At 47.0% G+C, this 12820-nt stretch overlaps 1 protein-coding gene across 9 annotated transcripts in view; it reads right to left on the reverse strand.

The window, feature by feature from the left end:
* Positions 1-12820, reverse strand: part of EFCAB6 (EF-hand calcium binding domain 6) — a 244502-nt gene that overhangs the window by 116493 nt on the left and 115189 nt on the right. For all 9 annotated transcript variants that reach the window (XM_049626480.1, XM_049626482.1, XM_049626481.1 and 6 more), the window contains 3 exons: positions 12451-12556; positions 5718-5885; positions 2386-2546 (listed from right to left, as the gene is read on the reverse strand). In XM_049626480.1, the coding sequence (XP_049482437.1) occupies positions 2386-2546; positions 5718-5885; positions 12451-12556 (435 nt within the window). The remainder of the gene's footprint in view (positions 1-2385; positions 2547-5717; positions 5886-12450; positions 12557-12820) is intronic.

Consider the following 12820-nt stretch of genomic DNA (forward strand, 5'->3'; position numbering starts at 1 on the left):
CTTTCTTCCTTCCTCCCTGCCGCCCTCCCTTCCTCCCTTCTTTCCCCCTTTTCTTCTTTCCTCCCTCCCTTCCTTCCTTTCATCCTTCACTCAACACTTACTAAGCCCTGACCACACGCGGACGCTGTTCCACCCCGGGTACTGGAGCTTCGGGAGTCAATCACTTCTCAACGCTGCATTCTCCACCCTCCTTGCAAGCTCACTGCACCTGCTGGGTCCACCTCGCCCCTTCCAGCCCCACGGGTCGTGCTTCCCTCCTGAGGCCTAGTCTGCTAAGGCGACAGCCACTCTGTGTGAGTGCTCACCCCGTGCTTCTGTCCCGCGTGCCCCCTGACCCACAGACTTCCTCCTGCTCCCTGAGCAACCCACACCACAGGCTCTGGACCGTCACCCTGACCAGAATTCTCCGCCTCCCTTGCTGGCTGTGCCAGCCAGGTCACTGGTGAGTGGGTGGTATTCTGCCAGGTCCTACCCACACCCTCTCACCTCAGACGGTCTGCTATGTGCTCCCAGATGAACCCCTGCCGAACAGATGCTCAGGCCGTCCGTGCAAGGAAGACTCCAGAACCGTGCTGCAGCCCAGGCCGCTCTGTGCACCCACACCTTCTGGGAGTCTCCTTCTGGAGTGTCACTCCGTGTTTCCTAACTGGCCGGCGACACTGCCTCCGGCCGGCATCGGGCCCCCCTCCCCCGCCCCGTCCACCTCCACGTCCAGTCACCGGGTCTCGTCCTTCTGTCAAGCTTACCACCCGCAGCCGCCCCTCTGCGGTGCCACCGCCACCGCCGCGTCACCCACCCATCCTCCTCTCGCCCTGCGCTTTCTCCACGGTAATCCTTGCAAAGCACAAATCTGAAATTGTCACCTGACCCCTGGGCTGTGCTTGTCCACCACGGCTGCACGTGAGAGCCAGTGGGGGCTTCAATATAACGGTGCCCTGGACAGGGCATGGGCACCGGGGGTTTCAGAGCTCTCCAGATGATTCTAAGATGCTGCTAGGGAACCAGATGACCTGTCAAGACGCCCTGCCGGCTGACCCGTCCCCTGGTGGGGCTGGGTCATTCCTGCCTGGCCCTCAGCAGCAGCCCTGCCGTTCCTCCCTGTATAACTTCCTGCCCCGACAGCCCCACGTGACTCGCCAGCCGCCCAATGTGCCTCCACTCCTCTGCACACTCGCTTCTTCCCCTGCCCGGGCCCCACCCAGTCCCCCCTGAGCTCCCTCTAGAATCTTCTCTGGACTTGCTGCCACCTGTCTCTCCCCTTTCCCATGTTTCCCACCCTCCAGCAAACCGGCCCTTCTGCAAACGTCCAATTAACTCGGATGAACGCAAACACCGAGCTCTGCGAGCCCCTCCTGCTCGGGAAAGCCTCGGCCTCACCCTCTTCCCGTAAACCCTTCTTTTCCTACAAAAACCAACCCCAGGGAAAACGGGTCAGGAAACAGGAATGTTCACAGAGAGGAGACTCAAGCGGCCGACAGCTACCAGGAGACCGACTATGTTTTGGGTCACCTGAAATCGATGTAATGCAATCAAAAGCGACAAATACAAGATTTTAAACTTTCCACGCGAGAGGACTGAAAGGGAATTAGAGTAACTTCCTTCCCCCCGACTCTATTGGATTTCCACCGAAAGTAATCTCCCAGATCACCGTCCACAGCAGGACACATGCACCAGTCTCTAAGGTCATGCAGCTCCGAGTCCTACAGCAACAAGCTTCAGCGGACAGCGGGACGTTCAGGTAGTGATGTGGGAAGCGCCACCCCCTGCAGAATGGCAAGATTCGGGCCGTAGGTTCTCGAGGTCACTGCAGAGAGGGAGGCGAGGGGCCCCACGCCCCAAGGGCAGCCGTGGGCAGGGTGAACGAGACACAGGGGCAGGAGACCCTCAGGGGCCCTCTTCCCTCTCTTAAGTTCCCTGCCCCCCTCCAGCTTCACTCAGCCACCACGAGGCAAGTTTTAAACTCAAGTGAGATAGAACCACAATCCCGGCGTCTCTCCACAGGATGGCTGATCGTAGCCAGACGCCCCGGGAGGGAAAAATGGTGTCACGACTGAGAGCAGAGAAGTCACAGAGACCGGGAAGGAACGAGGCTGCACACAGCCTCCGGGCTACACGACTCTGAATAGCTACGTGGCTTCTCCAGACCTCGGCTTCCTTACCCACGAAAAGGAGTAGCAGCCACCTTCCGTGGTTGTCGCGAGGACTAAATCACAGAGCACATGCCCAACTCTCGACCAGTGTCCTACGTTAGTAAGCACCCAGTAACCAGCAGTTATTATCAGTCCTCCCTATCGGTACTGCAAACACATGTAGGAAAAGGTTGAGGATTATAAACGGGCTTGATGAAAACACAACACGGATTAATTTTGTTACCAAGAAACTTACTTCAGTAAACGCTCAGCTGTTAAAAAGGGGCAGAAGATGTGCATGATTTTCTTGAAATTATTTTGACCAATGAGCCCTGTGTCTCCGAGGTCATATGCCTGTAGCATTTTATAGAAGGCTTGTAGATTCCTAGTAATTGAGTCATGGACGATCTCTTCCACCTATCATAAAAAAAGCAAACAAACACATCTACCAAGCGGCACATTTGTAACCTGGGGTGGTGGCACCCTGGGACCACGTGGGAAGTGTTACTTACTGAATCCCAAGCCAGGAAGAGAGGCGTTTTGGGGTCTGCAACTTGTTTTCCTGTCTAATTGGGAAAGAGAAAAGTATATAAACACACATCACTCATAAAGGCAGGAGGACCTTTGGAGGCAGACAGACTTGGACTGTCAGCCCTGCTCCTGATTCGCCAATTCACTTTGAGTTCGTGAGCAAATGAGTTTGCCCACTAATCCCCACCTGGAAATGGGGATAATAGCATTCAACCTGAACTTATTTAAAAAAAAAAAAAAAAAAAGTACAATAAACGTAAAAGAAGTCTATCACCTAGTAAGTAAATGCAACATAAAACAACAAATGGGATGGCATTTCTGCCTTTCAGAATAGTAAAAATGAGAAAGGAGGCCTATTGCCAGTATCGACACGGGATAATCGTGGACAGTCTGCTAATCCACAGGCCATGGGGCGGCAGCAACCACCTGTGGGGGTGGCGAGGGAACAGAGGTGGAAGAAACACTCGACTGTCACCGTGTTCCCGTTTGCACCTTTTGCATTTTGTACTTCACACATATATTCCCCTTCTCAAATGATTAAGCTAACTTAAAGAATGAAATGTATCCTTTGACCCAATAGTGCCATTTCTAGAAATCTATACTAAAAGAATACTCATAGGGTGGTTAAAAAAGCAGGCACCACAATATTCACTGTAGCAAAATTTATAAAAGGGGAAAAACCAAACACCTGGATTGCAACAGGGAATCGTTACTCTGTATCTTTTAAGATCATACAGAATTTTTATGAACAGTGTTAACAGCATGTTAATAAGGGACAGCATGGACTGAAAAGTCATTAATTATAGGATCTCATTTCATTTTATTTTATTTTAAGTTTATTTATTTATTTTGAGAGAGAAAGTGTGTGAGTGGGGGAAGGACAGGGAGAGAAGGAGAGGGAGAGAATCCCAGGCAGGCTCCACACCGTCAGCACAGAGGCTCAAACTCATGAACCGTGAGATCATGCCCTGAGCTGAAATCAAGAGGCGGATGCTTAACCAACTGAGCCACCCAGGTGCCCCTATAGTATCTCATTTTAAAATAGAATAGATATCATATATCGAAGTATGTATCTAACTCATAAAATTGCATAAATTAAATATGCGCAGCTTTTGTATAATAACGGCAACAAAGCTGAAAACAACGTGTGTGTGGGTGTACGGGTTCATAAGCACATACAACAAAGGGTAACAGTGAGTGGGTAACAACTCCTCACCGTTAGAATTAGTGGTGTTTTTCTTTTCCTTCTATGTGCGTACCTGTGTTTTCTAATTTTTCTGGTTCGTTCGTATATGTTCATTCATCCACTCACCGCACTGTTTTGTGAGTGTGCCCGGCACCGGGCTAGCCCCCGTGGCCACGATGGGCCTCCGTCTTTGTGGAGACGTGACCACATAATGACAAAGTTGTGACACCACGATTGGGCAGGTGTGTGAGGTCGGTGGCTGCCAGAGGTGCCACAGAGGGTCCCTGGGAAGGCACCGGTGCCCCAAGACCTGCAGAATGGCCCCAGCAGGGGAGAGCAGCATGGATGGAATCCTGCCAGGAGCTGCAGCACCCCAAGAATGGAGGAGGGACCTGGGGGCGCCCGAGGACCCGAGCCAGTGTGGCCTATGAGGCTTCTGGGAGCTGGGCAGCAAGGCTGGACCATGTGGGCCCCTTACCAACCAGGGTAGGAACTTCAGCTTTTACCTAGGAGCCCCGACACCCATCTGAGGCTTTTAAGCATGGAGGCTGATGGTTGTGGTTCATATTAAGCAAAGACCATGCCACTTGCCGCGTGGAGAGCAGATGGTTTCCATGTCCATGTTTTGTTTTTAATTTTTTATGTTTATTTATTTTCGAGAGAAACACAGTGAGAGCAGGGGAGGGGCAGAGAGAGAGAGAGACACAGAATCCGAGCAGGCTCCAGCCTCCGAGCTGTCGGCACAGATCCCCACACAGTGCTTGAACTCACAAATCGTGAGATCATGACCTGAGACGAAATTGGATGCACCCCCCCCCCCTTATTTTGTTTTTCGAGAAAGATGCTGTGTGTGGGGTTGCTCTGATGGTCAGAGGCCACAATTCTCAGCAGCTAACACAGGAGCCGCACAGCAGAGTTCAGGAAAAGGTCCAATTACTCTCTCCTGTGTGAGGGCCCTGGGACTTACTTTTGAACTAGGACTCAAGAAGGACCAAACGACGTTGGTTTAGGATGCGGTCACCACCTTGCACAAGGTGGGTGCTCAGGAAATCGTAATATTGATGAAAAGCTAATTTGCACCTGCTAAAAGAAGTCTATAACAAACACTTCAACAAGAATCTCCCAATGCCTATCCAAGCATTGCCTGACACTAATCTAATTTTTTAAAGTTCTTAAAATTTTTAAGCGCTAATAGCTATTAAAATTACAAAACAACATTTCTAATAATAAAATTCTGTCAGCCTTTCCGTCAAAGGAAAAGCAAGTATTGGGGGCACCTGGGTGGCTCAGCCGGTTGAGCGTCTGACTTCGGCTCAGGCCACGATCTCACGGTTCCTGAGTTCCAGCCCCTCGTCGGGCTCTGTGCTGACAGCTCAGAGTCTGGAGCCTGTTTCAGATTCTGTCTCCCTCTCTCTCTGCCCCTCCCTCCGCTCGTGCTCTGTCTCTCTCTCTCTCTCTCAAAAATAAATAAACATTAAAAAATTAAAAAAAAAAAAAAAAAGCAAGTATTGGTCACTAGAGGCAATAAACAGTTACTGTTTAAAATGGGAAACCGTGTAAGACGCGGTTGCAGGAGGGGTGTCACTGTCACGCTGTGAAAAGAAGGTTACATCCTGCATATATAGGTGCCCTCATTCTAGGATGGCTTCCCAGAAAACGTCAAACATCACCCTTGGATAAGGTTTAGACATCAAGAGTTAAAATCAAACAACTCAAACACTTAACTCTTCCTTAAAATGAAAATCAACTCAGCTGAAAAACGTGTAGTCATTTATTTAAGACCAATTTCACCTGCATCCCATATTTCACTAAAAACACTTAATTTCCTGCCATAAAGAGAAAATCAAACATGGAGTTGTTGTAAAACTCACCTTAGGGTTCTCTTCAAGCAGTTGGATGAACGTGTTGACGTTGACCCATCCAGTGCCCCCAGGGTCAAGGGTCTGCATTAGTTCTTTGAATTCTGAATTGCTGATTTTTACAGCCTCGCAATTTAGAATATGTTGCAATTCTTCCCCTGTTATTCGTCCGCCGGGTTTCTGAGCATGAGAATGTATATAAGGGAATTTTTTTTTTAAAAAGGAAAAAGGAAGGAAAGCATTGTATAACATGCAATAACGTATATAACATATATATATCATATATATGTAACATATATACAACATATGTAACATATATATTTTAAATGTTATATATATTTTTAAAAAAGGCATTTTTTTTAAAAAAGGAAAAAGGAAGGAAAGCATTCTATATATATAACATATATAACATAAACATATATATATAACATATATAACATATATATAACATCAAACATTGTATGTATATATATATACATACACACATTGTGTGTGTATATGTGTGTGTGTGTGTGTGTGTGTGTGTGTGTGTATATATATATATATATATATGACATCACTGAGTAAAGAGTGGGCTCTGGCCGAAGAGAATTATGACAAAGCAATAATCCCTCAGTTGGTGGTCACTATGTAACACTGGGAGCCAAGGGCAGTGTGTGGGGTGGGGCAGGGGTCGGGGGACGCTGGGACCCTGCAGGGGCTGCTCCCACAATGCTGTCTGTCAGGGCACGGGCAGGAGAGGGCCCCAAGAGAGGAGGGAGACCCATCTCGCAGGCACAGGCTGATCCCCTCCCCAGGACAGGCTGAGCGCTGGCGGTGACAGTTCCTCCTACCCTGTCCCCACCTGAGGGCTATGTGGCTCCGTCACACAGGGCACACAACTTCCCGGCAATTCAATTAACAACTTGCCGATTTACTAAAAATATTAATGATGCTTATTTTCACTACCACCAACCTCATCAATTACATAAATGGACAATTACTTAGCAAGAAAAATCTCAGCCATGCCGCATAAAGAAAACATATTATCAGCAAAATACTGTGAGGCAAATTCTTCCGCCAGAATAAAAAATTACCAATAAGTAAATTAAGTATCAAAAGTAAGAGATACTGTTTACCGGAAAAAAACAGGGGGAATAAAGAACCCCTACCTCCTCATAGAGAGTGTGAATATTAACGTGGCAGAGGGGCTTACTAAGTGACAAAGTGGTGTGCAAATGTCAACCGTTACTTTGGGGTCCAAAGCCAGAAAAGGATACAAGGTTGTCTCCGGGAAAATTAGATAATTTAGAGGAATGTATGCCTGCTTACTTTTTAGCTTGGGAGTGACAATCAACTATTTATTGTCCAAGTAGGACAATTATGGTTTTCAGTAAGCGTATAGCATTGTGCAACCCTCAACCACCATCTGGTTCCGGAACATTTCCGTCACAAGAGAAACCTCGCGTCCACTCGCAGCCACTCCTCACTTCCGTCCCCGACCCAAGGCAACCGATCTATTTGTTGTCTCTCGGTGTTTGCTTTGGTCTGGATATTTCGTGTATACAGAAGCATACAGTTTATGCATCAGTATGCATTCTGCATCTGGCTTCTATCACCTGCCATAACATTTTCGCGGTTCAATCCAGGATGCGCCATGGATCGGTACTTCGTTCCTTTTCATCCTTGTTATTATTCCACTGTATGGATATGCCACATTTTGTTTCTCTTACCGCAAGCAGATAAACACTTGGGTCGCCTCGTTTGGAGATTATGAATAACGTGGGTACGAACATCTGCACACAAGTCTTCGTGTGGACAAAATGTTTTTACTTCCCTTGGGCAGCTACCTGCGAGTGGAATTGCTGGGTCAGGTGGTAAATTTCTGTTTAAATTTTAAAGAGACGACCATGTTGTTTCAACGGCAGCTGTACCATTTTCTATTTCCACCAGTAGGAGAGTAAATTCCATGTCCACGTCCCTGACGTGGTCCACTGACTGTTGCCTTTGTGACTTCGTCGTCACCATAAACTGGCAACTGGTGCACGAGCAGGCTTCTGACTCGCATCCCTGGTGTCTAAGGATGTTGACCATCTTTTCACGTGCTCGTTGGCCATTCATATGTCTTCTTTTTTTTTTTAATTTTTTTTAACGTTTATTTATTTTTGAGACAGAGAGAGACAGAGCATGAACGGGGGAGGGTCAGAGAGAGGGAGACACAGCATCCGAAACAGGCTCCAGGCTCTGAGCTGTCAGCACAGAGCCCGACACGGGGCTCGAACTCATGGACCGCGAGATCATGACCTGAGCCGAAGTCGGCCGCTTTACTGACTGAGCCACCCAGGCGCCCTTTTTTTTAAAATTTTTTAATGTTTAGTTTTGAGACAGAGAGAGAGAGAAAGACAGAGTGCGAGTGGGGGAGGGGCAGAGAGAGAGGGAGACACAGAATCCGAAGCAGGCTTCAGGCTCTGAGCTGTCAGCACAGAGCCTGACGTGGGGCTCGAACTCATGAACCACGAGATCGTGACCTGAGCCGAAGCTGGACACTCAACTGGCTGAGCCCCCCAGGTGCCCCTCGTGTATCTTCTTTGATGAAATGTCTATTCAGATATTTTGCCCATTTTTTACATTGGGTTGTCCTCTTACTGAGTTTGAAGAGTTCTTACATAGTCTCCATGGAAGTCCCTTACCCAATATATATTTTGCATTTATTTTCTCCCAGAATGTGACTTAATGGTATCATTTGGAGCACAATTTTTTAATTGTGATGATTCCAGTTTATGGGGTTTTTTCCCCCTTTATGGATCATGCTTTTAGTGTCCTAAGAAATACTTGCCCAACACAGGTCACAAAGATTTACGCACATGCCTTCTTCTAAGAGTTTTGTCATTTTAACTCTTACATTTAGGTTTATGGTCCATTTTTAGTTGCGTATGGGGTAAGGCAGTTCCTCTTTTTTGCATATGGCTATCCAACAGTCTCAGGACCATTTGTTGGAAAGATGATCCTCTTTCCCACTGATCTTGTCAAAGATGGATTGACCATAAACATTAAGGTCTATTTCTGGACTCTCGGTTCTGTTCCATTGAGCAATCTGTCTATCCTCCTGCCATTGCCACACTGTTCTGACACCATAGCTCTGTACTAAGATCCCAAAGTGCTCTAACTTTGTTCTTTTTTTCCAAGATTGGTTTTGGCTATTTGGCAATCTTTTCATTTCCATATGAATTTTAAAATCTATTTTTAATTTCTGCAAAAAAAAAAAAGACAGTTGAAAAAAATTGGGGTGCCTGGGTGGCTCAGTCGGTTGAGCGTCTGACTTTGGCTCAGGTCATGATCTCAAAGGTTCGTGAGTTTGTGCCCCACGTTGGGCTCTGGGCTGACAGCTCAGAGCCTGGAGCCTGCTTTGGATTCTGTGTCTCCCTCTTTCTCTGCCCCTCTCCTGCTTATGCGCTCTCTCTCTCTCAAAAATAAATAAACATTAAAAAAATAGATAGTTGGCATTTCAACAGGGTTTGCATTGAACTGTTGAATCTATAGATCAATTTGGAGAGAACTGCCATCTTAATACTATCGAATCTTCCAATCCATGACCGTGGAATGTTTCTTCATTAATTTACATTTTATTTAATTTCTTTTAATAGTGTTTTGTAATTTGCAGTGTACAAGTCTGGCACTTTTGTTAAATTTACTACTAGGTATTTTATACTTGTTGATGCTATTGTGAGTGGCACTGCTTTCTGAAGTTCCTTTTCAGATTGTTCATTGCTAGTCGATGGAAATGTAACTGATTTGGGTATATTGGTCTTATATTCTACAACCTTGATGAACACACTTGTTATTTGTAGAAGTCTGTGTGTGTCCACTGTGTTGTCTGTAAGTAAGGGCAGTTTTACTTCTTCCTCTCCAATCTGGATGCCTTCTATTTCTTTTCTTCCAGGATTGCACTGTCTAGAACTTCAGTACAATGTTGCAGAGAAGTAGCAAAAGTTGACATTTTGTGTTTTTCATCATCCTGGGGGAAAGTATTCAGTCACTTACCATCAAATGTGCTGTTAGCTATGGGTTCGTTTTAGATGCCCTTCATCAGTTTAAGGAATTTCCCTGCTCTTGGTCTGTTGAAAGTTATCACGAAACAGGGCTGGATTTTGCAAATCCTTTTTCTGCATCTTTCAAGACGATCATGTGGTTTTTTTCCCTTAATTCTATTAACACTGTGTACTATATTAATTGATTTTTTGGAAGTCGAACCAAGCCTGCAATCCTGGGATAAATCCCACACGGTCATAGCATTTAATCTTTTGTTTGTGTTGCTGGATTTGGTTTACTTATGTCTTGCTGAGAATTTCTACAACAATATTCATGAAGGATATTGGTTGTTCATTTTCTTGTGATCTCTTTGTCTGGCTTTAGTATTAAAGTGGCATCAGCCTCAGAGAATGAATTGGGAGGCATTCCTTCCTCTGATATTTACTGGAGGTTTGTGAAGGACTTGTTATTATTTCTATAATCAATCTTTGTAGTCTTCAATGTAGAGAATTTTCATTTTTTTTTTTTGTTAGGTTATGTTTCTAGGCATTTGATTTTTTTAAATAAAATTATTAGAAATGATATTTTAAAGTTTACTTTTCTAATTGATTACTGCAGCTTATAGAAATACTATTGATCTTTGAACACTGACCTTCTAACTTCTGTTATTAATTCTAGTATGTTCTGGAAGATTCTTTTGGACTTTCTACCGAGAAAATCACGTGGGCTGCAAACAACACTGAAAAGAAGGGTGGATAAACACGTAGGGCACAAATAGTTTTTGGGTGACAGAAAGTGAGCCACGCCAGGTTTCAATATAAGTGACCGAGGTGACTGGGTCACTCAGAGGGAAGGTGGTGGTGTGTGGAAAGAGCACACATAGCTACTTGGGAGGCATGAGTCGGAGCAGACGTAAAGCTGCCTTTCTTTCTGTAACAATTCTGCATCCCTCTCTACAGCAGGAGAGGGACGTGCTTCCCACCGCTGTCCTCTGCAGCCAGGCACAAATGCCCTCTCCTGCCTACTCCTGGCTCTCTCCCTCTGCCTGCCTCCTTCCGGGTTCCAGAGCGTGCCCAAGACCAGGGCAAATGGCGGTCGGGGGTGGGGGTGGGGGGTCGGAAATCCCACTTGGCATCCGGCAACTCTAAGCATCAGATGCCCACTGCTGTCATGTGTCACTCCAGAGTGTGAGCTCATCATTGGCCGGGCCTTTGCGTCACTCATCTGTGCGTTCAGCGCCAGGGCCCACGGCACGCACGGCCCAGCGTGGGGCAGGCACTCGATTCCTCACCCCTGCGTGTTCGTTGATCGGTTCTGTTTGTGAAACAGCACATCAATGACCGCTAAATAGTCCCGTATTTGGAGCGGCTGGCGTTATTACAGCCCTCCATTAACGGAGATGAGATTTCCCTATTTTTAATTAAATTACATCAATGGACCACTAGGCGCTGAGGCGGGTAAACACACAAAAGCCTTCACTTGCGTCCGAGAGGAGGCCCAGCCGACACACTCACAGGCGGCTCTGCCCAAGGCTGCAGCGGGCCTCCCTCTGGAGCAGCTGGTTTGAGTCAAGCTCCGCCACTCACGAGCTGGGAGCCTCAGGCCGGATACTTAACACTGCCGTTCCCTTTCCTCGGCAGATGAGGGCAAAGGCAAAGGCTTAAACGGAGATCGTGATAGTGTCTACCTCACAGAGGTGTGGAGAGGCGGAAGCGAGTGAAGACGGGTAAGTCACAGGAGACAGTCCCCGGCACGTCGTAAGCACGCATTATCATCGTTCACTCAGTGTAGGAGACCAGGTCATCTAGTTCTAAAGATTACTTAGAAAAGGCAGGCCAGCTAAAATGCTCCCCTCCCCCAGGAAAACAGAACCCCAAATCTCTGCGTCTACACTAGGCTCAGAAACCATAAGCAACGGCATTCTAGATCAACGGAGACGAGGAACCACAGTCTCCAGTACAGACAGCAAACCTCTGAACCTTGAGGTCCGCCTCCAGGCCACGTGGCCTCCTCCCCAGAACGCTGCCCTACAGCCGCCCTGCAGGAAGGCTCCCGCCCAGGCCAAGTGTCTCCTCTTCTGCACACAGTCAGATCTGAGTCTGAGGCAAAGCAAGTCACTGGACTCCTCCATATTTACTGGATTCGGCTGTTGAATGTGCTTGGTCAGCAGCCAACTTGGGGAAATGTTGCATGTTTCCAAAGTATCCAAGTGCTGCTTTCTAAATACACATTAAGGTGGGACAGGAGCTAGTATTTAAAGCAAGTTACAAACTCATGAATTGGCCTCCTTCCGCAGCATAATTAAACCATTAAATAGGCTCTTTAGAACTAAGAAAACGTTCCTGTGATGGGCCACACGTCGTTATGAACCCACACCCTCCGGGCTGGGGTGAGGAAGGCTCAGCAGGTCCGGCTTAGTCGTTAGGCAGTGAGTGCTGAGCAGACAGTGCACCCTCAGCGACCTTGCCATGCGCTGTTCTCACCCCCTGGCATCTCCCTCACCTCGGTGCAGGACATTTTATGTTATCTGACCTCCCAATCCCAGCCAGCTCCTGAGGTCAGGAGTGAGGTTATATCCCTAAGCACTCGGGACAATTGCTAGCTTACAGCAGGAGCTCAGAACATGTGTGTCGGTTGGGTAAATGGATGAAAATACAGTTTTTGTTAGCCTGGGTCTGAGTGTTCTCGTTCTGAGAAACAGTGAGGTTTTCACCAGGGAAGGGGTTCGAGATCTTACGGTCTTGGCGTTCAGTAGTGCTTTCTTCAGTGACGCAGAGTGACCCTCGTGTCTAGATAACTTGGGGATAATGTTTTCCTCGCAAGATTGATTTTTAGAAGTGATGCTACAAGAGGATGAAGAGAAAAACAGGAATAAGGTTACGCTCTTGAACTCTGTTCTTCCTTAATGCAAAAAAAAAAAAAAAAAAAAAAAGCACCTTACAACCATCACAATGCTTTATTAGTGGATGGCTTTTCTTCCTGAAAGTGTACTGTGCTTACGTGTGGGCCCACTGGTGGCTCAGGCAGTGCGGTACCTGATACGGGAGACAGGGGGGATGCCCCATCATTCTCCATTTCCCATGCCAGCTAACCGTGGCTAGCTGTCT

Source organism: Panthera uncia, chromosome B4 (assembly GCF_023721935.1).
Source record: "Panthera uncia isolate 11264 chromosome B4, Puncia_PCG_1.0, whole genome shotgun sequence".
Lineage (NCBI taxonomy): Eukaryota > Metazoa > Chordata > Mammalia > Carnivora > Felidae > Panthera > Panthera uncia.